The sequence below is a fragment of the Anopheles moucheti genome, chromosome 3, assembly GCF_943734755.1.
Source record: "Anopheles moucheti chromosome 3, idAnoMoucSN_F20_07, whole genome shotgun sequence".
NCBI classification, from domain to species: domain Eukaryota; kingdom Metazoa; phylum Arthropoda; class Insecta; order Diptera; family Culicidae; genus Anopheles; species Anopheles moucheti.
In genome coordinates this window covers 46,928,838-46,956,103 of record NC_069141.1, presented here as the reverse complement: position 1 = coordinate 46,956,103, position 27,266 = coordinate 46,928,838, and the positions used below count along the sequence as shown (strand labels likewise).

Below are 27,266 nucleotides of genomic sequence, written 5' to 3'. Positions count from 1 at the left end.
AATTTGAATTTTTGGATCGAAAAAAATTCAAAATTGCATTAAAACTTGCTGAAACATTTTTGCAATAAATCTCCTGCCTGGAGACCGGATTGACTAGTTTCTAGCTAACTCTAGTAGTTTAGTAGTAGCAGTAGTTATGTTCGTTTCCAGCAGATCGTTTTCATCTAATCCGCTAATTCATCATTTCCGCTATTTTCTTGACAACTAATCTAAAACAATTGATTCCAGTTTTTTTCATTAGAACGATCAGACCGTGTCGACTTATTTTACCTCGAAGCCGGATAGTCAGTCCTTGCTACGGGGGTTTGGTCCGAATGGGATTTTGCCTCGGTCGAAGACCGACGCCACAACCTATGCACCACCGCGGACCGTGTCAATTGAATTCAGTTTAATTGATTGTATATAGTCAAGAAGCAATTATATTTAAACGTTTTTACAGATAAATTTGTATACTTTTTCTCGTCTCGTTTTTAAGTGGAGAGTTAAGTGAAACTTTACCGTTTCACCAAATCCTTATGAAAAACTGCGCTGTTTTCACTGGATTGGATCTCGACTGACTCTTTCAAATAACAAACACTATCTTGTTAAGTTAGTTGTTCACTAGCCGAAAGTTGAACCTCCAGCGGAACTAAAGAGATCTCTTTGGCTTCGATCTTCAACTTTAGACTCTCTCTGTATCATTTTACGGTGACCACTGATGTGGGATGGCCGACGTAAGACGTAAAGGGTCCAGGTACAGAAAGGTAAAGAAGGAAGATGCACAAAATGTTTTGCCTTATGGCCTTCTTCGCTCCGGTGTAACGCATGCAGTTTGTACAAGGCGTCGCAAGCGTCATACATTAGCTGTATTATGAATATACTTCAAATAACAATGAAATTATAAAAATAAAAATGAAATAACAAAACCTTTGGAGGTAATTTAGAGAGCATCTCATTTATAAAATTGTTGATAATACAAAACATCAAAACTACAACCCATACATACTTCTGTAAACTTCTAACAAGAAGAAGCACCCGCGTTGGGGTGCGACGATGAGGTATCATCACTTTGATTAGATTGACTTTCATATCGGTTCTGCAGGGTAGATAATGCCGACAGTAGTCGATTGTTGGCCGCATCCAAGGCCGCAATTTGTTGTCCTTGCGCTTCGATTACCCGTTGCTTGTGAGACAATACCAGGGACATTTTGTACTGTTCCTGTCGTAATTCCTCTTCCATGGTAAGCAATCTGGAATTTAGAAATGAAATGGCAAATGAATTAGTCTTGTCAACTCTATCGCATTTAATCTCTATTTTCACACTAATGATGAGGAACATGTTTTATGCCAATTAATCAAATTAAAAAAGGGCATAATAAATATATTTATTTCATTCACATTCACATCACAACAATACATACCTTCCAATTATGCTACGAATCTTACTGTCGCTTTGTTGTGCTACGGCCTCCAGTTTGTCGGTATTCTCTTCAGTTGGTTCGGACATTTCTAACTTTTGGCGCATGGAGTCTAACGATGCTTGCAGTCGTTGAATTTCACGCTCGCATTGTTCGACCGATTTGTTGCCATTTCTGCGACGTTTGTTGTCAGTTTCCCGTAAATTGTTGTGATGTGCCGTAGTGGTAACGAGGTGATGTGGCTGTAGGTGGTGGTTCGCATTGAACGTTCTTGCATTGCCACTTTCGGTTTCGTCAGTAGAGCTATCGGATAGTGTTCGTGCGCACTCTAGCGAAAGACGTCGATGGTGACGGTGTTGCAAACTATGATCCCGATGTCCATTTTGTTGAAAGCCGCTGCCGCCAACGACACTACCACCTATTGCATTACCAAGGACCTCCGACGCATTGTCATCCTTTTTGTACTAAAAAGAAGATAACGCCAACGATGGTTAATAATTGAACGAACAAATTGTTAGCTCGCGCTTGATAAAAGCATTCTCCGTTGCCGGAATGACAGATCAGCACAAATTGGGGGCGGGTTAAGCAGTGCGCGCACACTAATCAAAGTGGGTGTTACCCCAAGCACCAAGGTTATCCAAAGATAATGGTAAATTAAGCAGGCGAAATAGAGCCGCCTGGGGCTTAGAGGAAGATAAGATATATTGGGAGAAAAGAACCCCTTGAAGATAGGCGATTCTAAACCTACAAGCCTGAAGCTTCAAGATTTCCAGTTCAATCGCTAAGAGATTTGCTCACAAACATATGGCCATAACCATCCGAAAACTAATTTTGTTCAATTCTATCCTTCTGCGATTGCCTGCTGGTCGAATCTTGACAAATACTTTTACAAAACAAAATCTATGTTGGCCAGGATTGGCTGTCTTCCGATCGTCTGGTAGTCGTCGGGGCATGTTATGCTGCGGCGGTCAGAACAAAAAAAAATAACGAACTGGCTTTTCATCAGATAGGAGAAGACTTATAGAGGCCAAATTTACCATATCGGGTAGATTAAACCGGTGTGACACATGCGGCTTTAACAAAATCTCAAAAGCAGTTGTCTTACTATTATGGTAGTGTGGCCATTGCCCATGAACTGGTTAAACAGTCAAATTTTGACTGTTATAAAAAAGAGGCCAGAGTACAAAAGGCGCAATGGTATGAAATGGTTTTTTTCAATTTTAAATTCGTACGATACTGCTTGGTGCTCCATTTATCTCTGGTTAGAGCTGATTATTTTCATTTTAAACTAACGCACGCTAGTTTTAGGGTAAAATACAATTCAAACAATTGCTTCATACCTATGATAGTTTGCGAATATATTACAAGAGCGGTGAATTACGAAACTGATAGCATTATTTACCTGCATCAAAGGATTTGTCCGTGGCATACGGTTGCTTCCTATTCGGCGTCCGTACAGACCAGTGGCAATTGGTTCGTAATCGTTCCCGTTGCTGATTGAGACGGGATTTCGTTCTATTGACGACACGTTGGCCGTTGTTAGAGAGTCCAGTTCGGTGTAGTTTTCTGATGTAGTAATGCTGAATCGTTCATCGCTGCTCGACTCACTGTGTATGCTATCGTCGCAACTGCGAACACCTTGCGCAATGGTTCTTTTCGGTCGCGATTGTTGATTAGTTCGACTGGGTCCAAAATATTCGACAGTATCTGGTTGGAAATTGCGCGAATGCACCTTCGCTAGACTATGGCCGGTACTACCTATTGCACTTCCACCAGACAGGGGATTTTTGAACGATGGTATGACATCATATGCACTGTCAACGTAATTGTTGTTTAAAATTCTATTAGCATTACTCTGTTTGTAAGGTATTTCATGCTCGGTATCACGACGTTCGGTGATATGTAACGTGGTTGCTTGGTCTCGATCATTAAATAGCTGCAAGTTAATACTGGACGCCGGCAGTTCTGCTTTGGTAGTTGTGCGGTCATTCAGGCATAAATCAATACCATTACCTGTATTGTACCCAACAAGCGTGGTCGTTAATTTGCGTGGCGGTGGTGCTTTGTTGCTAATGTATTCTATTCGCTGCTGGCCAGCCAATTCGCCCGGGCTCGAACATGCAGATTGGTTGGGGATGCTTTGGTAACCCGAACTGCAAATGTTTGAAATTTGCCCAATTGATACACTGCTGCCGTTACAACCAAGCAGACCTTTGACATTTGTACTGGTAGGTTCGCACCCACCACCACTGCCACCGATATTGGCGCTAGAACCTGATTCTCCTGCAGATGTTTGTTTTTGTTCATCGCCATAGTTCAGCAGATCTTCCAAATCTTCTAGACTCATTGGCATTTTTGAAGGATTGGTTGTTACCATGGTTCGGCGTGGCACAACACTTGAAGTTTTCTGGGGAGCAGCAGTTGTCGTATAGTTACAATGACCGTACTGTTCCCGACCTGTTTCAGTATGAGGAATACCTAAGTTAAGAGCATTTTTTTCCAAATCGCTATGAGCCGAAGCAGGACTTAGAAGATTTTGCTGAGACCCTTTCTGATTCCAGTTGCTAGCGACGTAGTGACTGTAGGAAAGATTCTTCAACAACGGTGTGGGACTTTTTCTATTGAAAGGATTACTCGGATCTATATCGATTTGAATAAGATTGCTGGTGGTCGTATTGGGCGTTATATTTTCATTGTTCTGGGGTTCCAGTCCTATTGGTTTAGCTCCGGAAAACTTATTCTCACCGACGGATACACTTGTCGTGTAGTTGTTATATCGTGGCAATGTACTTGCCCGCACATCACCGTGCATATTGGTAGTTTTGTCCTTTTCGCTCCGTAAGCTATTTGTTGCCATATTGTTCCCAATGCCGTACGATGCAGTAGCAGTAGTTGAATACGTTCGAAGACTTGCGCTTCCGACGATGTTCATTCTGCTGTTACTGTGCTGGTGGTGATTGAAGTTATATTTGTTCGTTGTACCGTGGATGTGTTGAACCGGTGCAATAAGTGGATTCATGCTTTTGTCTGGCACAACACCGTTCAGTAGCTTCAAGCTGGTAACTAGTTCACTGTTAGAAGCTCCCGTTGAGCGATGCAATGAACTATTCGATGAATGATTTTGTTTCGACGTTAGCATGTTTTGTGCTTCGGCAGTGTACTCATTGTACTTGTTGTAAATGCTCAAATCTCTGCCAGAAAATGAAGATGATATGGGACCTACCATATTGCTTCCAGTTCCGATATGATTGCCTGCATAGCTTTCTTGCTTATAAATGTACTGCAATTTTCCATCACAATCTTGATCGTCTTCCATTTGTGCGTTACTTTCCTTCGCTTTCGTAATTGATTCTAGTATAGCTGGCAGTGGCTGAATTTCGTGCTGCTTTTCTACCGACAGCTTCAGCACTATTTCAGACAGTAAGCTATGTAAAATGGACAGTTGTTTGCCTTGGTCAATGCAACCCGACCAATCTAGAAAATTGTCCTCGCTGCTACAATCGGTACAGGATATGTCGTATAGAAACTGCTTCATCCGGGGAGCTTCTTGTTCAAGAAAATCATTCAGAAATTCCATAAAGTTCTCCTTTCCCTGGAAGCGTGTAAAGTTTGCCAACGTTTGCAACGTCTTGGCCACCAGGGTCAAATTTCGTGTAGCTCGCGCAGATGGTAGCTCGTTCGTAATGTTAAACAAACTTGGTGACAGTATGGCCGGACATAAAAAACGCAGAAAAATAGAAGCACTTATTAAATTGTCAGCCATATCTTCACGGTTTAAATCTTGCAACCTTTCACGAAATGTAGCGAAACAATCTCGTAATTGAACCGGAAAAATGCGACTACTTTCAGATATTGCTGTCCATACTGATTTGACCGCTCGGCGAAGAGCTTGCTGTTGACGTGATAATGATCCATTCACCTTCGTAGGATCCACTTCGCAATCTCGATCGGATGCAATTATTTCCGCTATCGGTATGGACAGTGTGTCCTGCAGATACTGTTCTCCGATGAGCTTCAGGAAAGCTTCCATGCTTTTCGTGGCTAGCGAATTACCGCGAAACGTCAATCGTTGATCGTCAACACGCAACAGATCTAGCGCAACCACATCGGACAAAAATGCGGCTGCCATTCCTTGGGAATGCATTAGCAGCACCAGCGCTTGCCCTATGTCTTCTTTAGCTTTAACGCCAATAATTGGTTCAATTGCTTCGCATACCTTTTTGTAGTTTTCCTTCAGGAAGCCTTGGAAGTCCTTATACGCATCCAAAGGTAGGATATCAATCGATTGATATCGACATTTGATTCTAAGCGTTGGTATCGGATCTTTGGATGTGCTTTTGATAATGCTGTTGTCATGTTTTTCCATTACGATTTGGTACCAATCTTCAGTAAACGTGCGGGCAGTAACTTTTTCAATGGGGATTGCGACGGACCCAACCAGCACATGCTTATCGCGTTTTTTTTTCTTATCCGCCTCTCGGAATACGTTAACGGTAATATTGCTCGCACCTGGAACGTCGGGGAAATCAAAAAATTCACCCCAAAACAGAAGATCTGCTCGCAGTTTTACTGATGTTCGGCCGTACAATGTGCTATCGAGGTAAATTTCACAGAAGTAGCGCTTCTTCGGTGGCAACGATTTTGCCTCGTAAATCCACATTTTCAACGAGTTATCCAGATGCCGTACGGTGTGTTTGTTCGGGGAGATGGTTTTGCGCAAGCTGTATATCCATAGATCCCGTTCTTGGCGTGTACCACAGCTGTAATAGCGTTCTCCGCGTGCGATTCCACGCACCTGAAAGCAATGGCGTCTGCCAAGTACCGATGCATGGACCGGTACGACCTCGATCATGCCGATACCGGACAGATCAATGGTGGACATCACTGTATGATTCGACAGCAGACTTTCGTGCGATCTAGAACCTCTTATACCTCCCTGGCCACGCTTAGAACGGTCCAGCTTGATAACCGACTTTGTTCGTTTTAATGGTATTGATCGAAAGGACCTAAAACGATAAACCCAATAACAATAGCTAAAGGTTAAAACGACACTATTGATACGATGTGAAATCGGGCCCAATACACACACCTTTTGGAAAAAAAATTCGTAAATCTTGATGACGATTCCACCTTTTGGCCCATTACAGGCGTGTTCGGAGCTGATCCTCGACGACACGCCTTTTCGTACGAAGTATCTAAAACGAGAAAGAAAATTATATTTCACCATTAATCTCAACAGCTAGCTGTACAGTGCGTTAGTTGTTATGACCAAACACTTCTTGGATTACATCTTGAAGGCCAATCGTTTAGCCAACAAATCAAAACTAAATATTTTGTTGCGAATATTTTTCTACTTCAGATTTGATCCTTTATTAACTTTATATAAACTGGTATCATTACAATTACTTGAGAACTTTCTACTCTGTCTCTATTGCACTACGCGTGTAAACTAAGTGACTTAACACTATGACAAAATTGATTGCTTTTTTTTAACCACACTCATTGCTTTGCATGGATTATTTTCAATCTTACCTGAATGTACAGCATTTTCTTCATCTTTTTCATCCTTGCACAGGATAAACATGTCTCTAATCTTCTGATCTATTTTTGTCGGTTGTTCCAGTATCCGGCACAAACGATCGTAATCCAATTCTTTCACTGGCACTTGCAGCAGACTAGCATTAATCGCACTTTGATCGACACACTTGGACGTAAGGCTTTTCAGCAACGAATTGCTTCTTGAAAGTTTGGTGGAATGGGTTCTCCGAATGAAGCTTAGTGATTTTTTGGGACTAAACATATAGGATATCGCCGGTACAGTTGATTCTGGCGACAGTCCGACTATGCTGCCACTGTTTTTAGCATCCAACGATGACGAGCATTCCGACGAAATACGTGGTGTGGAATGGAGTAGAAATGAACTCTTCGCTGGCATAGCACTGGTCAGGGACATGTTTTGTGGCAATGTTTTTGATTTATCTTTTGCTGTCGGTACGGCATTGTTTACCGGTGGGTCTCTTTTTATTAAACCATAGATGACACCACCGCCACGGCATGGTGGTACGAGTTCGGTTGCAGCTCCACTATCATTCGTTAGGTTGGTGGATAAGATATTATTGCGGCTTCGCGATTGTCCCAATCGAATCGGTGTGGACGTGTTGGATTGGTGGTGATGACGCGGCGTCTGTTGTTGATGGCACTTTGTTTCATCGTCGTCGATATTTACACTAGCGTTTAAAACCACACCGTACCGTTTCAGTTTGTTCTCGTGATCACTATGCCCAGCCACCGGTTCCGAATTGTCCTGACACGACTCATCCAAACTCCAACCGAAGCTGCACCCGCTTAGGTCCGGATGGTAAATGCTCTCCATGGAAGCATGTTTGATGTCATCTGCTGTGGAAGTTTCTGCTGCTCCTGTGCGTTTTCCTCGCTTCTCTGCAGCAAGCGTATTCTCTGTGTTACCATCTTTGCATTCGACAGTTTCTCCACCAGATGACTGGCCTGCAGTTGCCAATGGCACATAAAATGTCGATCTTCTACGCGTCGAATCTGCCGACGAGGAAACTGATGTGTCCGACGAAGCCATATGTGCATAACTTCTCGGCTTACTTTGTTCGTATAATTATTTTCACGCAACACAAATGACACACTGGAATTCACTATCGTCCGATAAGTCAAAACATTGATAATGAATCTTCTGCATCGAGTATAACAGATGAATCATCACGAATGTCCAGCTAACACTGACCAACGGTAATCTGAATGCTCCTTAATTATGAATCATGTATGCTTGCTCGGCGTGGAAAGTTCTTCATACACCATCCCATATTTGTCCTTCCCTTTCCGAGGTTATATATGTTTGTAGACTGCGACAAAACATAGGGCTTAAAAAGAATTACTCGGCACTGAAAGGTACCAATCCGTTCACGCACACACTTGCTTGGATCAACAGACATCAGCCATGGAATTTTCTTGATATGCTTGTGGTGATTATAATGCGCACTCACTTTCACGCAATAACGCACCATGAGCGTGCGAAAGAAATGCAAGATTCCAAATGAACTTGTGGCAGCATCTGTGATTCGGAGTGCGATTCATGGCGATGTTGATCGCTGACACGGATTATCGCTCGTACACACCATAGTTTCACATTTTTCCGTACAATCACTACAATATCACTCGATAGCTAAAGGTCATAATATTACACAAATGCATTGAATACGCGCGCAGGCAGGAGTAATCTGCACCAGCAGCTTGAAGCTAAATACTGAGCAATAGGAAAGTATGTTGTCGTTTGCTATGCTGACATATTTTTCCTGCTTGCTCTCTCTATTTCTTCTTGTATTCATACATACATCTTTCCTTTTCTCTCCGCATGCTTATGCTTATACGCAGTAACAAAGAATATTGCAGGGTTAGTTGCAGTGGTACTATAACACTCCATATAGTTTATATTGAGTATTAATTTGTTGAAATAGTTATATTGAGTATTAATTTGTTGAAAATATATTCTAATTCATTCGCCTCAAGACAAGGCACTTAACAAAACAGTTATATTTCATTTTGTATACGAAACAAGAAACCAAATTATTGCAACTTTGTCATGTTTTCAGGTCTATTTAATTTGAAAACGAACTACGGTATATACGCTTTATATTATAGTCACTTTGCAGGAGACTGTCAAATGATCCAAACGGAATAAAAAATATTATTTTTTTATTTATTAAATTAAATTTTAAGCACGACCCCTGCAATAGATGCAACGCACACTAGCGCGTATGAAACACTGCAGCAAACGGTTAAGCTGGTTGTGCAGGCGCATAGAGAAATGCATGACATTCACAATGCGCCATTTTGGAAGCCAGTTTGACATTTAATGCGTGGTTTGTTTACAAACAATCAAGAAGCAAGCCAAATATGTTTTAGAAATTTTTACAACACACGGAATTGATTTCCCAAAACCTGCAAGTTTTATTGTTATCCATTTGCTACCGCCTATGCCATCATGCATTTCTATATTGTAAAGCGTGATTATTAATGCGAATGGCGTATGATGAACCCCATAGAAGTGTTCAGGCGCTATTTTAACTAATAATGGATAACGGTCCCGAGGGCATCGATTGCCAAAAACGGCACGGCGGTTCTAAAAGCCGTAAACGTATCCCTCCCTCTTCTCATTCAACTTCTTCTTCTTCAGTACTAGTTTGAATGGATATCTTTCCCTTTACTAGCCACTCATTCATTCATAGTTCAAGAGCCGCTACCCAGGCGATACAACGTACATTGCCAAGTGCCAAATGCAGTGGAATATGTGTATTTATAAACTGAATTTGGATAGCATTTCACACTTGCCGGCAGTAAAATAATTGTTTTTTTAAATAAGCTTGCTAGAAAAGCCGGCAAAAGATGGCGATCGCCATTAAATATTACTCCTCAATCAGGATTTGTGTGTATTGACGATTAACATTGGTCATCACTAGTGATGGGATGTCTGCAGCGCACCCACGGTTCCTGCTTGTATCGGGTGTTTCCGCAACCGTTGAGACGAACATGTTCCACAGGAATAGGATTTAGTTAGAGTCTCTTCACGGCATTACAATCACAACGTTGTGTGCACCGTTGGAAACACCTGGAACCGTCCGAAGTGGTCGGAAGTTACGTGCATTTGAATAATGCTACTTCATACTTGCATACATATTTTTGGAGCTTTTGAAAAAACCCAAGACATTGTTGAATACATTTGAGTATTGATATTGGTGACACAGAGCTCGATTGGTTCAAACTATTTCTAAAAATTGAACTCAGAAGAGTATGTCTATCGATTTCCATTTTAAACACACTTGGAATCCCTCAAGATAGTGTGTTATTGAAAACATCAGTTTCAAACAAATGGCAAATGGTAAATGGCTTGAAACGAAGCTTTTCATCGTGAGCACAAGAAAACTTACTATGTGGCATTGGATTTGAAGGCAAGAATATTGAATCCGTATCTGACATTCACTATTTACACCATTTGCATAAAAACACTATTTAGTTGCTAACGGTTTCGAATCTGCAAGCAATAAAGATAGCTTATCGGCTGATCAACTTTGTTAGTAATATAAAGCACATACATTTACTAGAAGGGAATATCTCTCAATCAATGCCAATTGTAACCTGATTTTGGATACCAACAATTGTAGGCAATATGACTGTTATATATGAATATGATTGTGCTATTCATAGTTCACAAGATACTGATAACCACTTTGGTATTCGGAAAAATCAGTTTTTCATACGGTTCTTCGGATCTATGATTTCAACTGGATCCGATTAGCTTACAATTCCGAATGACAAAAATGGTTTCAATTCATGGTGTGGAACTAACATAATGGACAATTAGTTTCAGACAATTATATTTGTAACATTTGTGTTTTTTTAAGAAGAACGGCCATACCCTTTTACTCGTAATGTATGATATAAAGTAATTGCAAAAAAAAAACAATTAAAAAACAAGAGCAGTTCAACTTCTTCCTATAAAAGATATTATCATATTGATGAAATGAAAAACATGGACAAATTTACTGTTTCACTCGTGCTAATCTTACCAGATCCTTGTCCGTTTACTAACCACAAAAGAAATTTATCTAAAATACTGATTAATATTATCCATATGAGTTTAGAGTCCCTGATTTAAATAGCCTACAATCCAACTGTCTACAACGTACAGGCATGCGCAAAGGTTTTTCATTGCTCGACTGACGCAACTCAATGAACACAGAACATAATCTCACTTCTATCACCTTTATCACAAACACAATAATTAGTGGCGATTTTTGCATTCAAATTTCGTTTTTCAAAGTCTCTTCCCATCATTCAGCGCCATGTGTTGTTGGATGTTTGTTGCGATTTTCTGCACGGCCAACAGTGTCACACACATCACATCTTCACTCGCACGACTGATTTGCACATTACAATTAGTTCATGCCGGGGGTTCGTTAGCTGCTTACCGTGACTCAGACAATGGCAGTAATATATGTGTGAGATAATTCTTTCCCAGAGAACAAACCTACCAACACAGATGAAGGTTAAATGAACAAACCAGAGTTAACCGTGTCGTGTGAAGAATTACAAGCTTGTTTCTTGTGAGATGTAAATAAATATCAGTATATAAAGACGTCAGAGCGAAAAACTATTATCGTCGAAAAAGAAGCGTACTTAACGTCCACCGGTGCGATGCATCAAAATGGATGAAGTTCTTGGAGAACAGTATTAACGAACAGTTGGATTTGTGTGATCAATATAAAACATAGTTGACTTCAACTATACGGCTGTGACATTTTATGCTTTGTTGTTTATGTCTGTTAATCTGTGATTGTATTGTTCAACAAACAAAGAATAATTTGTATCATTAAATTCGTTACAATTGAATGATTAAGGCCTGATGATGATGAAATCAAATTGTTTTATAATTCTTGTAGTATAAAATTGTTTAAAATACTCAATGCTTTTAGAAACCATTAAAATAAATGATTGCACTCCAATAAACCGAAACTACAACAGGACACTAAATTGTATGATTAGTACTATTATAGTCAACTTCTGTTATACTTTTTTATTCAAAAAATGGCCAGGCCGTATTGCTATTTTTTATTGTACTTATTTTTTTCGCAAGGACGGCCTGGCCGTATGAACTCATTTTTTTACCACGTAGCCGCATAGTTAGTCCTTGCTACGGGGGATTGGTCCGGATGGGATTTTGGTCCGGTCCGTTCGTATGTAGACCGTCTCCGCTATCATCAGATACATAATATCAATTAGTAAAAAATATGATAATATGCAATAGAATGGGCACCTTAAAATTACAGGCAGTCCCCAAGATACGCGTCATGGTCCTCTTATACGAGGATTCGCAGATAAGCGGTTATTGGAAATTTGACAACTGAGTAAGTTTATAGTACAACATTTAAACACAAAGGTGAAAATACCTTTCTGTGTCATATAAAACATGTGTTTTTATGTTAATCATTCTAAAAAGTATGGTTAATAAAGTCGCTTGACTTGCTGAATAAATTATGTGCGGAAAAGGAAGTCGAATCTGCGCATTTGAAGTACAAACGGAATTGCATAAGAATTCAACTTTCGCGAAAATTCGAGTTACGGGGATTTTTTCCGTGTTGTAGCGTATATTAGCGTATCTCGGAGACTACCTGTATAGGTATGTCCGACTTCAAGGTTAGTAGCTGTTGCGTTAGATTCCATGACATCGATCAGATCGTCTGGTCATGCGAGGAATTTGATGCCGTAACACCCATGCTTCTAGAAGCCGTTCGGGCATCACAGGAAGTACTCCGCGACATTCTGGGTCAGCAGGATTACGTATACGCACGGATTGTGTTCAAATTCTCCTTCCCCATCCTGCAGATAGTACGCACTATCGTCCACTTAATTGTTTTGTGTGTTATTGTTTAGACAATGACGTAGACATGTTAAAATCGAAAACATCAATTACAACATTTAATTCACGATGCAATGACAACATGATGATGGATGCTGACCAGATGCCTGGCTCTACTGAAAAAGATGCTTTAAAATTTGTCCGGACACACTTTAAGCGAGTTTTTGTCACCAAACAATGTAAGCATGACCGGTACCAGACCTCACCCGGACCTTTTTCCTATTACAAACACTGCCTATCCGACTAGCATTGGCATCTGTGACCTAAATTTAAATTGTTTGTCCGAGAATACTTCACATAAGAAAATCTCTTGGAAGTCTTTTGGAAACATAGTAATATCATTCAAAATTGTATTCGTTTCTTAAATGTAGTTACCTCTCACCTATATTGCAATGGAAAATTCTTTGAGCGTAGAGATCGTGATCTTCGTCCTGTTCTTCAATCACTGTTGGTTGAGCTGATTTCCATGAGGTAGACATACATCGAGGCGTGAAGCGATTCCGGGTGAAGTCATTTTGTGACGGTGCAGAAAGCTATATGGAAGAGTCCAATTTTAAATAGGTTAAGATCGTTATGTGTACAGTGTTGCATGTGTTGCCGGAAAAATTGAATTAAGCAAATAAAAAATTAAATTCCACATACAAAATTACACCAACTGTCAAAATTTTGAGATTCGCGTATCTTGAATTCGCATTACTCGCGTGTCGTGTAACTTGGGAAATGACTGTTCATTATTTATTATATTTATTTATAATACAGTGAAGTACCGGCTATCCGGGTGCCATTTAACCAGGTGTCTCCATGAAGCTCGGAAATTACAGTTCCAAAGAAAATTTGACATTATCCCTGCAACATCGTTGACGGAAGAAATGAAAGACCCAATTTAATAAGATAAAATAGAGATAGCTCAAACAGTAAAAAAACAACTACAGCTGCATCAGTAAAACATACATGACAAATAATTACACGTCGAGTCGAGTCCTGATGAGCACAGATGCTCGGTGCTCCAATGTATGTATCGCATGGATTAGGAATATTTAACTAAAAATTGTAATTGTACTAAACTTTCATACCAAGTATTACCATTAATTTAACACAAAGATTTACATTCATGTACTTACGGCAATATCGTCTCTACAATAGGTGGTTAGTGTATGTTCGTCTTCCAATAATATGCAATACTGTGGATGCCAATGCTCATCTGAAGTGTTAATTAATGTATGTTGTGATTCTGAAAAGACAAAAAAAAACAATTAGGCCAAATTGTAAACTATGAAAAAGGTACAAGAAGCGATAGAAAGGGCCATTCGCGACTCAGAGATAGGAACCACCTCGGGTGGTTCTATAAGTCAATCCAGATACTGGTATGTGCTGATGACATAGACATTAGAGATGTGCGCACTGAATAAGAGTGAGTGAGTGAATTGAAACCGAAGTGAATTCGAGAGAGTGAATGAATATAAATCAGCATTATCCATTCTTTTGTGTTTATACTCACTCTCACTCTCTGTACCGACTAGAAACTCACTCAGGAGTGAGTAAAACTGTTTTATCATTCTTTGGATTATAACAACTCTGTAAGAGTGAGAAAAACTGTTTTAACACTCTTTAGATTATAATCACCCTATAAGAGTGAGTAAAAGAGTATTATAACTCTTTTGAGATTGTGAACACTGATAATCAGTGAGCAAACGTGTTTTGTGACTTGCTTCGGATTTTACTCCTTTTTATTTAAAATGGTTTATTATAAAGAAAGTAAAATAGTAAAAAGTTAAAATGGTATATTATAAAACAATAGGATGCAAATGGTCAATTAGGGGGACCGAGGGATTTTTTTCATTCACCTAGATACCGAAAACCGGAAATAAGAGTCGTATTCCAATTCGTTATGAATTCAACCAGGAATGCAAACTTGTACAAATAAATCATTTTTCATTAATTTCTTTCTTGTCAGTCCTTGGTAAAAACACAGTTTGAATGAAACTATATCTTTACTGTGGCTTGCAATAAACAATTTTGATGGATGTTATGGGAAAAGCCAGCGGAATAAAATGTACAAGCAATATGTTGAAATTAAAACAAATTATAAATAAAAAATTTCTAAAGAAAAAAAATCACATCTACAAAATTATTTCAATCCACAAGGAGTGATAAAACAGTTTAACTCACTCTTACAGAGTGATTATAATTACTCACTCCTGAATGAGTTTCTAGTAGGCACAGACAGTGAGAGTGAGTATAAACGCAAAAGAGTGGTAAAAACATTAATGCAGTGTATGCTTGTCAATGAATCTCAAAAGAGTAAGTAAAAGTTTCAAATCTTCAATACCACGGAGGGAGAGGTACTAGCGTCTGTTCACCATGTCAGGGGCCGTTGGCTCTCTCTTCTGTCCTGGCTTCGTACGGGACTTTAAACGAACGAAAGACCGCAACGAACCGATCACCGCAACGAAAGATCATCAAAAAGATTCGAATCGGAATAACGGTAATCTACCCACGCTACAAAACAGGACTAACGACTGGAAACTTGGAACATCGAACTGCAGATCCCTTACGCATTCTTGCGGACAGGTGGAAGTCACCCAGGACAGGTGGACACCTGAACGGAGCAGATACAGCAAACACAGGATGAGGCACAGGAAGCAGAATTGAGCAGCAGAATGGCAGCCAACATGACGAAGACGAAGTGCCTCCGCCATCCTTGGACGAAGTCATCAGCGCCGTCAAACAGTTGAAATGTAATAAGTCAGCTGGCAGCGATGGACTGGTGGCAGAACTGTTCAAGATGGGGTCGGAGAGGCTTGCCGTAATCATGCATAGGCTGATCTTAAGGATTTGGGACCAGGAAGAATTATCGGACGAGTGGAAACTGGGTGTCATACAACCCAGTCTACAAAAAGGGCGACAGATTAGACTGTGCTAACTTCCGAACCATCACAGTCCTCAATGCCGCGTATAAGATCCTGTCCCGCATACTTTTCTGCAGACATGCGCCCCTTGCTACAGATTTCGTCGGAAACTACCAGGCTGGGTTTGTTGGAGGCAAATCGACCACCGACCAAATCTTTACTCTTCGCCAGATCCTCCAGAAGTGCCGAGAGCACCAGATCCCTACGCACCACCTGTTCATAGACTTCAAGGCGGACCTACGACACCATAGATCGGACAGAGCTATGGAACACCATGCAGCAGTACGGATTCCCTGGGAAGCTGGTACGGCTGTTGAGGGCCACTATGGATGGGGTACAGTGCAAGGAGAGGGTGTCGAACATGCTGTCGGAATCGTTCGAATCTCACCGGGGTCTGAGGCAAGGAGACGGACTCTCCTGTTTGCTGTTCAACATCGCTCTGGAAGGTGTCATGCGAAGCGCGGGCTTCGACATCAGGGGCACGATTTTTACCCGATCTCTCCAATTCCTAGGCTTCGCGGATGACATCGACATCATCGGACGGACATCTGCGGCGGTGTGCGAGGCGTACACCCGACTGAAACGCGAGGCCGCTAGGATTGGATTGAGAATCAATGCGACTAAGACAAAGTACCTGCTAGCCGGGGGCTCTGATCGTGATAGAAGCCGACTCGGAAGCAGAGTATCAGTTGACAACGATCTCGAGGTGGTACGACAACGACATCAGACAACGATCTCGAGGTGGTAGAGGAGTTCTGCTACCTTGGCACGATCGTAACTTCGGACAGCAACGTAAGCAGCGAAATCGGAAGGCGCATTGTTCAGGGAAATCGTGCATACTACGGGCTCCACAAACTCCTGCGATCCAGAAGGTTCCAGCAACACACGAAATGCACGATATACCGCACACTGATACGTCCGGTAGTCCTCTATGGCCATGAGTCGTGGACAATACGGGCGGAGGACGCCAACGCTCTCGCCATTTTCGAGCGGCGGGTGCTACGGACTATCTTTAGCGGTATTTTTGAGCAGGGAGTGTGGAGAAGGAGAATGAACCACGAGCTAGCTGAGCTGTTTGGCGGAGCAGACATCCTAACGGTGGCTAAGGCCGGAAGGATACGATGGCTGGGGCACGTGATGAGGATGCCGGACTCATGCTCCACCAGGAAGGTGCTCGCCAGTGACCCGTTTGGCACGAGGCGCAGAGGAGCGCAGCGAGTTCGTTGGCTGGATCAAGTGGAGTAAGACCTGTCGGAGATCGGGTGCAGGAATGCAGCCTTGGACCGAGTTTCCTGGAAACGGATTGGTGACCTGGCCATATCAGCACGACGTGCTCAATTGTTAGCGGGCCAAGAAGAAGAAGAATCGATGCACACGTTTACCACTACTTTGATTCTCGAGGGACGACTGGACTTCAACTCCCGGTTTCATTAGTGTAAATGATAGCAGTGTCATACGCATAGAGTGCTAGTACCTGTCCTAAGCGTCGAGACGTCAGTTGTGTAGCAGTTATACAGCAGAGGATCTATAACGCTACCGTGCGGCACACCAGCGCTATTTACGTATGAATTGGCTTTGCCTGATTCAGCGAAGACTGTCGTCGTGGCCGCTCAGATAGCTTTGTACGCGCCTTACCAGGTACTCCAGAAATCCAGATCATGCCAGACGTTATCGAATGCTTTTCGCACGTCCAGGAGAGCCACACGTGTAGTTTTACTGCGTCTCTTGGCTGCATCGGCAATGTCTAACGAACGCTGAATTTGCTGTGTGGCAGACCTATGCCTCATAAATCTGAACTGAACTTCAGGGACGACGTTGTTCAGAGTGACATGGTCCACCAGCCTATATAGAAGACAAGGACGAAAAGGAGAAGGAACCGTTTTAAGGCTGCCTCACGAAAAGCATTGACCAGTGCCCCAGGCATGACCTTAAAATCATTGTAGGGAAATTCAATGCTGAAATGGGAAGACAACCGATGTACCGCCGATGGGGCAGATCATAGCATAAGTTAGAAAGCTTAAGCTTTTATCCAGTATCTGTCAAATAATTCAGGACACGGACTGTATCATTCTGAACAGATTCGTAAAGGACATAGCATTTTGACATACGGGATCATTCTCGTGGAACCACAATTAGAGAAAAATCGATTAAAGTTTAGAAAGTCAAATTTTAATTCAATTCATTTAGAAGAAATTATAAGTATGGTGATTAATAACATTGAAACATATTATTCCGTTATTCAATTGCTGAATAAAGCTTCAGTTGTTTGGATAATATGTTATTCAATTGCTTATTTTGTTGTTTTCATAAAAAAATGTTTGTTTACATTTCATACATACGGGAAACATGGCCTAATCTAGTTCAGAACAGCAAACAAAATACTTTGTGTAGACATTTGTTGAATTGTTGTAGAGTGACATGGTCAATCAACCTAGGCGACTAAATATTGGAAAGAGTTTACCTAACTGGTTCAAGCAGCAGCTGCATAGAACGCGGGCATGCGCACACGGCTCAGATGGGAGGAGAAAAAAGTTCACCGCACCAAGAAACAACCGTGGAAGGAACATCGGGTGTGGGAACTTTAAAAAATCAGAGTGCGTTACGGTCCTCAGATGACCTGTTGTCGAAATAAGAATGGTGATCTGGGCAGTTACCAGCCAGAGCTCCTCTCGAGATGGGTTCAATATTTAGGTGAATTACTACACGATCAGTTCAACGAACAGCTAGAGGCGCCACTACCAGATGATATCATGCTATCCATGCCTAGTCAAAGTGGCTCGAACACTCGTTGAATCGACGCCTCATTACGGCTCATTCAGTTATTACGTAACGCTGATAGGGTGAGGAGGGTGTTTGTACCAGCGTTATGTGTTGTCGAGATGTCATGCGAGGAACTGCTAAACTGGTTTTATCGAGTGTTACGGTAGTAGATTTTATTAATGTAACGCATGCTTTCTATTATAGCTAATACTGAAATAGTGAGTGTCTACGCGAGGTGCTCAGTTAGGATATAAATAAGAGGCATTAAGCGTGGGGAGAGTGGGTTGCTTAAACCGTATTCGAGTGCCTTGCTTCTTAAAATGTTCTACAGTGTTCTACAAAGATCTTTCTTTCACAGCAGTCCTACATTCAGTCTCCGACTGTCGTATCATGCCTTAGAATGATTAGTAGCACACATTCACCGTTTCCGTTACAACAGTCAGAAGATGAATCGATGCTATCGCCCAAAGGGATTCCTTACAGTTTCGGCACTACAACAATCTTCGAAATTATTGATTAGATTGGCTCAATCGGAAAAATTTGGAGAAGAAATAGCGAGTCTGAAAGATGGCCAAGTAAATGGAACTTCGAAACTGAAATCGCTAGTTCCCTTATTATTGAATGGTATTTTTTGTGTCGTAAGTAGACTTCGAAATGCACCAGTTTCCCAGACACCAGAAACATCTAATTATGGGGCAGATTATAATATAAGTTAGAAAATTTAAGCTTTTAGCCTGTATCTGACAAATAACCCAGATACCGGGCTGTATCATTATTTGTGTTGTCCATTAAAATTAGCCAATCTTTTCTGCTCAAAAAAATTGACCATTTCTGCTCGAATATACCTACGAATATGCAAAGAAAGATTGGCACAGGGCAAAAAATCGAGCAGGAATTGTATCGTGTGAACGTACCTTTTTATTTTTTAAAAATGCAAGTGTAAAATCGTTAGGGATAAGCCCTCCTAATTACTTTGCCCACTCTGAATTTCGTAAAACATATAGCATTTTGACATTAGGAATGGCAGAAGGGATCATTTTTACGGAGCTGTAATTTGAGTAAAATCTTTACTTTAAATTGAATTGATTTGAGGCAAAATATAATTCCGATTATTAAAATAATCTTTTTTTAGTTGTTTTTATTAAAAAATTTTAGCACAATTACAATTTTACACAATTTCAATTACAATTTTACAATTTTAATCAAGCTTGCCATTTGTATAGGGAGCTGTAAACGGATAATAAGCATGGAAACGTCAAAACGCATATAAAAAAACTTAGAGTATGATTCCGAAAAAAATTGAATACCAACAAGCCACTTACCCTATCGATTATGCAATCGTATCATCACTAATTTCTGCCTACGGGTCCACAACTGCTTAAGGTCCGAATACATGAAAGACTCTGGCGACTTCGTGTGCGCAATTTATCTCGTAAGATAGAAAGAAAGGATCACGTCAACCTATCCATTCCTGAATACCGGAGTCGATCTTTGCGATCCATTGCGATGATATCATCGATTCGCACCACGAAAGTCTACACCGATTAAATGTTTTGATATAGTTTAGTAACCAAAGCACTCAGAATTCCAAACGGTTAAGACTATATTGTAGCCCACGGTTTTCGTGTACACGGCTCATTCGTACAAATCCCAAAAGCGCTTGTTTGAGTTTGTCGCGTTTGTTTCGTTTGTTTGCGCTCGATTCTGGCCAGAATCTCGACGCGCTCAACGCGCTCAAGCGCTCGTTTGAGTGATCGTTTGAGCGATCGCTTAAGCTTTAAACTATCTTTTTTTTTGCTTTGAGCGCTCTGAGTTCGCTCTGTTAGTTGAGCTGTGCAATTTAGGTAGCTCTGGCGCTCACGACCCAACACTAGTTACAGCGTTGCTTTTCGGGTCCTTTACTAGCATAACCCATACACTCCTATACACTTTTCTACTAAACAACTTTTTCGAGCTTATTCGATTCTCGTGACGTGACCAGACAACCGGAGCTTGGCGAGTCTACTAATCCGCTGTACGACAGTAAGTGCACTATACAGCCCAAAGAGCTCGTCATTGTAGCGGTTGCTCCATTGACCTTCCACACATCCTTCTAAAACCCTTCTGAGCATCTTACTCTCGAACGGGGCTAAGAGAGTTTCGTCAGGTTTGGAAAAAGCCCATGTCTTAGAGGCGTCCCAGCTTCGTTCGTCGCGACAGGTATTTTGCGACAAAGGTTTTAGAGAGAGAATTGATTGTTGAGATATATACACTTTAAACCATGATTGGATATCTATCTTAAACATCTAGTCGGTAATTAATTGCATTAATTGCCAGAACCACAGACCTTAATGCAGTGGCCATACTTAATACATTACTGAGTGAGATAAGAGACATCTACACATACGTCATATTACACAGTGTGTTTAGCATACACAGCATCTACACACACATAATTTCTGTAACGCATTCTTTATTTCATCGTATAATCTGTTGGCAATACGGCCTGGCCGTCCATGAATAAATAAAAAAAAAACATGATAAAAAAAAAACACACACAGACGAAAATCATTCCAAAACTAGCATAAATTGAACCGATTACATGTCTATATCTATGTACCGCACACCACATTTGTGCGTTTTTTTACAATGTTATAATTTGGATATGTATTCAGGTATCTAAATTTGACACCCACAAAGCAGAAATTTTCACTGTGATAACAAAACAAAGTATTTCAAAAACTGATTAAACATTGTGTACTGTGCCATCATCACTGTGATCATCCTAAAACCAAAAACTGTGAATTATGAATGTTTAAAAATATGTCCTTTTTCGTAAAACATGGAATTAGTCATTACTTAGATATTAGATCAGATCTAACAGATCCTAAAATTGTATCAGCTATATACCAGCAATAGTATCAAGGTTTTGAAAAAATAATCCCATGCAACATGAACAAATTTGGAGATACTAAAACGGAAGAGAAAAATCAAGTGATAAATGCAATGGTTTCTGAAGAGAAACTGATTTTATTACCCCTTTTTGAACAGTGTACATTTATGTATTAAAAATTAACAAAAGTAACACACACACACACATACATCCGGGGTGGAAGCTCTGCTTAGAGTGACGGGTCATTTTTTACGCTCCAATAAACGAACCGTGTATAACTGGGTCGTTTCTTACATTTGATCGCTGGGAAGAGCTTGAGGTGCTTGAATTGCATGTCTTCGCTACAACATATCATAAACAACAATTGATAGCGATAGTATATAGTTACTGCTTTTCTGTGCATAAGCAAAATGTGAATCATTTCCAAAACTTGTCCCCCCCTGTATACGTACGAAATTCCATTACAGCGAAGTTTAAAATTAGCTTGCGCATCGCTCACAACACTCCAAACAAAAGGTTAGTTTCACAATTGACGAAAACATCCCAAATGCTCCGTTAGTTATTCTCGAACGGGAGAAAGAAAAACAAAGCTATTCAACCAAACCTATGAAGCGTGACACAATTTGTTCGCGCTGGTGTTCTTAGTCTTGTATTTTACATTGTCTTTAAACAGTTATCATATTTTTGTCGTTGTTATTTCAAACATTTTCGTTGATGTCTTTAATAAGCACGTTAGAAATGAAAGCGTTGAACGTGGAAAAACTTCGAAATGCGATCCATAGACCACAACAAGCAGCACTTAACAAACAAAATCGACGCTTTGAAACATAATTAATTCTGCTGTCTGTGTACGGCAAATAAAACAACGAATTTGTTTAATCCACGTTGTACTAATACAAGCAGTATCACGTATGTGCTGTGTAGCCAATATTATGTTGTCATTAAAATTACGCAATTCTGCACAGAAAAATGCTAACAGGGTACGGAAATTTGTGTACCACAGTTATGAAACGATTCATTACATTACATTGCAGCAGCGTTGGCCAAGAATAAATTCAACGTAAGCCGTGAGTACCGTTAAGATATGAAAAATTCAACTTACCAAAGATGTCTAGCCAGCCCTCAAGCCTGGATGGGAATTTGATGGAAACGAGGCGGTTATTTGCAGGCGAGGTACGGGGCATTGTCGTCATCTTGCTGAGCTAGCCGTACAAATTCACACATACTAATTTCCAGTCGCATCCGCTACCTTTCACAATTATCTGGGCGTGAAGTCAAGTTTATATTATGGAACTGCCATATGCCAGCAATACACTCGGTTCAGCATACGCAAACGATGTACACAGTAAAATCATGAGATAAACCAATTTCCATTTACATTCATCGCCTACTACTCTGCAGCAACTAAGTGATCGTGGTATTACTTTGGGATACACAATAATGCCACATAAACAAAACGGAAAATTCATTTGGCTTCAATTAACAGCTGTGAGCAAGCACTATGCACTGGGGAAAACTTTACCCTAATATTAGCTAGGATGTTGTATAAAACGAGAAAAAATACATTACACGTAACGAAACAGCCCAGTGCTCGACACAACAGCGAAACAAACACATTACATTCCTTCCGCTTACGGGGCCAATGTTGTTACTCCAGGGTTATCTGAAGCAGTTTAAGATCATCCCACTTCAGTGTTTGGCTGCCTTCCGACTGATCGGAAACTCTGCGCTGCGTGACTGTCGCCGATCTCTTCACTCGCACATCGTTCGCAGTAAACAAAAGGTGGCAAACGGAGGATGGCAGCAAATCATTTTGACAGCACGGCCAAAATAAAGGTGTGTATACACTGCGCGAGATTGCCCTCCCGACAGGTTGAAAAAAAATCACAACACGGATAATATTTTACACAGCAGTTTTATGAATAGTAGGGCCAGATGATTCATATTTTTAATATCATCAAAGTATTCACTGCATGTAATTCGTTCAAATGATTATTCTGCTTTACAAAGAGCAATTTGTACAATACATTCATTTCTAGTTACGCGCATGATACGTGCCGCCAAAATTCGGGTAAACCGAATTTTCTTCTTTCACGTTACGAAGCACATTGATATTTGATATTTTTACGTTTATTTCGATAATGCGCAAATATTTACCATAATTTATGTTAAGTTATTAAATAATAGAATACAAAAGCAGCATATTAAAATACTAGAATGTATCATGTATTTGGAAATAAATGAAGTTTGACAAATAAAAATTTCAATTCCATATACAGGCAGTTCCTGAGATACGCAAAACGTCCTTCTAAAGATGTGTGTTTAGAACCCGAAACGCCGATGAACCGACGATTCAGTGTCATACAAATTTGAATCATGACAGACAATACAGGCAGTCCCCGAGATACGCTTTTATAGCGAAACGCTATAACCCGGGAAAAATTCACGTAATTCGAATTTCCGCGTAAGTCGAATCGTGATGCAATTTCGTTTATACTTCAAAGTCACAGAGTCGCCTTCTTTCTATTGCTCACTAGTTCGATCGCTGCTGGAATATGGCTAACGCAACACGATCTCAAACGCGGCTAGAGACCAATCAGCGCAAACTCATGCATTTTTCTCTTCGATGCTGGAGCCAGAGGCTAGACTACCGGACCAGATGCAAGCTGCTTGATCTGCTTTCTTTCCAGGCGTGCCAGGCTATATTTTATCGCGGGACTCCTTCATGGACGCATTGACTCCCTGAATCTCCTCTCGGCAGTTGATTTGTGCGTTCCAGCGTAGGTGCCCGGGCAATGCTAGTCGTCACCAAACGTCGGACAGTATTGTAATCGTTTCGTGTTTAACGCTGTCAGCAATGATTTCGAGCCTCAGAATCTCAGCAGCTGATTTTGTCAACCATGCTTCCATTCGCAAGTCTAATTCCGTCCTGTTGGAGACGTGAACGCCACACGGATAAACGCGGTTGCTTGGCAACAGTCAGTGCAATAGAGTTCCGTGGTAACGCCAGTAGACGCACACCTTTTCCAGACTAGTAGGCTCAGGCTTAATACAGATGTTGCATACAGGTATATTAAGAAAATATATTGTATTCGAAGATACATCAGTGGCGACGAGGAATCTAAAAATGTCGAACCCAACGGTAGAACAAAACACGGAATGGATCGTCCAAATGTTCAAGCAGCAACAGCAAATGCTTACACAGCAACAGCAAATGCTAAACAGTGTGCTGTCGGTGATCAAATCAAAGGATAAAGAGTGCCTTGAAAAAGCAGTTGATGCCATCGCCGGACAGATAAAGGAATTTCATCATACAGAGGAGACAAACTTCGAATGATGGTTTGTTCGGTATGAAGGTTTGTTCCTGGATGACGCGAAGCGGTTGGATAATGGAGCGAAGCTTCGTCTTCTTCGGAAGATAGGAGTAGCGGAGCACGAGCGGTACATAAGCTCCATCATGCCGAAACAATCGAAAGACTTCGATTTCACCACCACCGTGGAAAAACTGAAAAAGCTGTCCGGAGACCGTGAATCTACCGTTTGCAAACGTTTTAAGTGCCTGCAGCTGGTCAAAGAGCCTCACGAGGAGTACGGAGCGTACGCGTGCCGAGTGAACTAGAAGGTTGTCGAAGCAAAGCTGGCGGGGATCGCAGAGGAGGAGATCAAATGTCTGTTATTCGTATGTGGTCTTAAGGGAGATGCGGATGTCGATGTTCGAGTTCGGTTGCTCTCAAAGATGGAAGACAAAGCAGACATTACGCTGGACCAACTAAGTGGCGAATCTCAATGACTGCTGAACCTACGCCAAGACAGCAAGCTGATTTCTAACCGTGCAAATAGACATGCAGCGATTTTTCTCAGTGCGAAATTTCGCAAAGTAGCTCAATCTTGTAAAAATCCCATTTCTCATTGGAGACAATTCAGCGCCTACTGAGGCTGTCAAATAATTACATCGACAAGCCGTTTTTTATATATCAACTTATCATCGCATTTCATCGAATAGCATTGCGAAATTTCGCACTGAGAAAAATCGCTGCATGTCTATTTGCACGGTAACACTGCACAGGATGTGAAGGCTGTGAGAAAGGAAAATCGCAGCATTCCTAAAACCAGCGAAACCAGCATACCAGCGAAAAATAGTTCATTCTAACAATACCAAACTCCACAATGGTTATACAGTCACTTTATCCGAATTTTTCCCAACATGAAGCAAGATTTTATTAACAAATAAAATTTCTGATGAATGAAACAGAAATGGAATCATTAAACTACTAAACTATTACGTATTTGTTATTTAATCGTAATTTTCTTTGGAACTTTCAAATCTGTGTTTTAACCGAAACAAAAGTTGATCATAGTGATATGTAAAGGAAATAGCGATGTATAATGTGTCAGATATAAAAGATGAATACCAAGAGCAGCACGTAATTATCGTTTAATGTCTTTCAAATTGCTGGAAAAACATTGTTATATTTTATGGCTCGTCGTAACTTCACTCAAGGCACGATAGCGTTGATTCAATGTTGAGAATCTAATATGTATTTGTACTATATTAGCCTAATAAATAAGAATTCTTTGTACATGGAGATTACGGAAAATGTTTTGGGCAAAGTGATCACCATCATTAGACTCCAAATCACGCAAATGCACTACGCACATACACAACTTTGTTAATCTTTGAAACAACCATGCACAAGTTTGTTGTCCACTGGCTGCATTTATTCTTCGTTCCATGTTGGAATCTTGTATGATTATAAACTATATTTAAAACAAACTATTACAAGAGCAATTTTACATGAACGAAATACAGACGACTATACGGCTAAGCTGCTAGGCGAGAACAACCACTGTCCCTGGCCCAGGCACGCATCCTAGGGAGACCGATCATTGCCCCGTGGGAGCGGCACTCACTACTTCGGGCCCAGAGGCAGGCAACCTCGATTGTCGTATCCAACATTCCAAAACTTCTCTCAATAATCAGACAGAAAGAAAGTTCTCCACACTGTAAACCCCTGAAAATTGAGAACGTAAATAAACTTCGGTTGTATTGACTTTTGCAAACCAACAATTTAATTACCCTGTGGCTTAAGCGGCAACGCAGAAAAGTGTATGAACATAACACGTACACATTAAAGTGCAAATAGATTAGAAAATGTATGCACTATGGCAAACTATGTTAAGATGCGCGCACTACTAGACTCAACGGATTGGTCGTTTTGTGATACAACACTTAACATACAGCCACGGAATTTTTCATTACTAAAATAACTAGTGTATTTGAAAAATGCTGCCCTAGACAATAAGTTCGGAAAGTATATCCCAATTGGAGTAATCGTTCGTTAACCTTCCTCAAACCGATTAAAGCCAAACCGATTCAAGAACTCAGGACTACCTTGTGCAAAAGTGTAATTTCATGAGGCAACTAATCGTTATAGATGCCTTAATATTGCGCTCTACTCGCGGTATTTTTCAAATATGCAAAAAAAAAAATATACACGATTTTTTCTAAAGCATTTTGGCGATTTGTTAACTGTAAAAAAGCAGTCTAACATCCCATCTAAAATGACGCATAGAAACAGTGAAGCTTGTAAACCTAATGATATCAGCAAACTCTTTGCTGAGAAATTTGAAAGCGTGTTCGTTGATCCGCGTTATCTTATATTCCACAAAATGTGGTTGAATTTGACAATGGGACAACATAAATCTTATACCGGAAGCATGGTTAGCTGCGATCAAGCGCATGAAGCCTTCTAATAGTCCTGGACCCGATGGATGTACTGTTATGGATGTAGATTTCAGCAGTGTAATGCATGCTTTAGATTATAGTAAATACTGAGGTAGTGAGTGTCTAAGCGAGGTACTCAGATGGGGTATAACACAAGGGTCAA

The 27,266-nt window shown here is 40.7% G+C and overlaps 1 protein-coding gene across 2 annotated transcripts; it reads right to left on the bottom strand.

The window, feature by feature from the left end:
• Window positions 1–714: 714 nt before the first annotated feature.
• Window positions 715–23,125, bottom strand: LOC128301673 (ras GTPase-activating protein raskol). Of its 2 annotated transcripts, XM_053038263.1 has the most exons (7): window positions 22,481–23,125; window positions 13,959–14,068; window positions 13,220–13,370; window positions 6,487–6,592; window positions 2,800–6,403; window positions 1,401–1,861; window positions 889–1,229 (listed from the first exon to the last, which is right to left on the bottom strand). In XM_053038263.1, exons 1-7 carry the CDS (start codon window positions 22,569–22,571, stop codon window positions 998–1,000), a joined length of 4,755 nt encoding a protein of 1,584 aa, XP_052894223.1. In that variant the 5' UTR covers window positions 22,572–23,125; the 3' UTR covers window positions 889–997. The 2 variants fall into 2 exon arrangements, with proteins under 2 accessions (XP_052894221.1, XP_052894223.1); XM_053038261.1 differs by lacking the exons at window positions 13,220–13,370; window positions 13,959–14,068; window positions 22,481–23,125 and adding an exon at window positions 6,930–8,254 and having other exon boundaries at window positions 715–1,229.
• Between the last annotated feature and the right edge of the window lie 4,141 nt (window positions 23,126–27,266).

Excerpts from the sequence above, each read along its gene's own strand:
- LOC128301673 (XM_053038261.1), bottom strand. The coding sequence starts at position 7,986 with ATGGCTTCGTCGGACACATCAGTTTCCTCGTCGGCAGATTCGACGCGT. Across the intron at positions 6,404-6,486 it reads ACGAATTTTTTTTCCAAAAG|GTCCTTTCGATCAATACCAT; the intron begins GTGTGTGTATTG and ends TTATCGTTTTAG. Across the intron at positions 1,230-1,400 it reads ATTCGTAGCATAATTGGAAG|ATTGCTTACCATGGAAGAGG; the intron begins GTATGTATTGTT and ends TCTAAATTCCAG.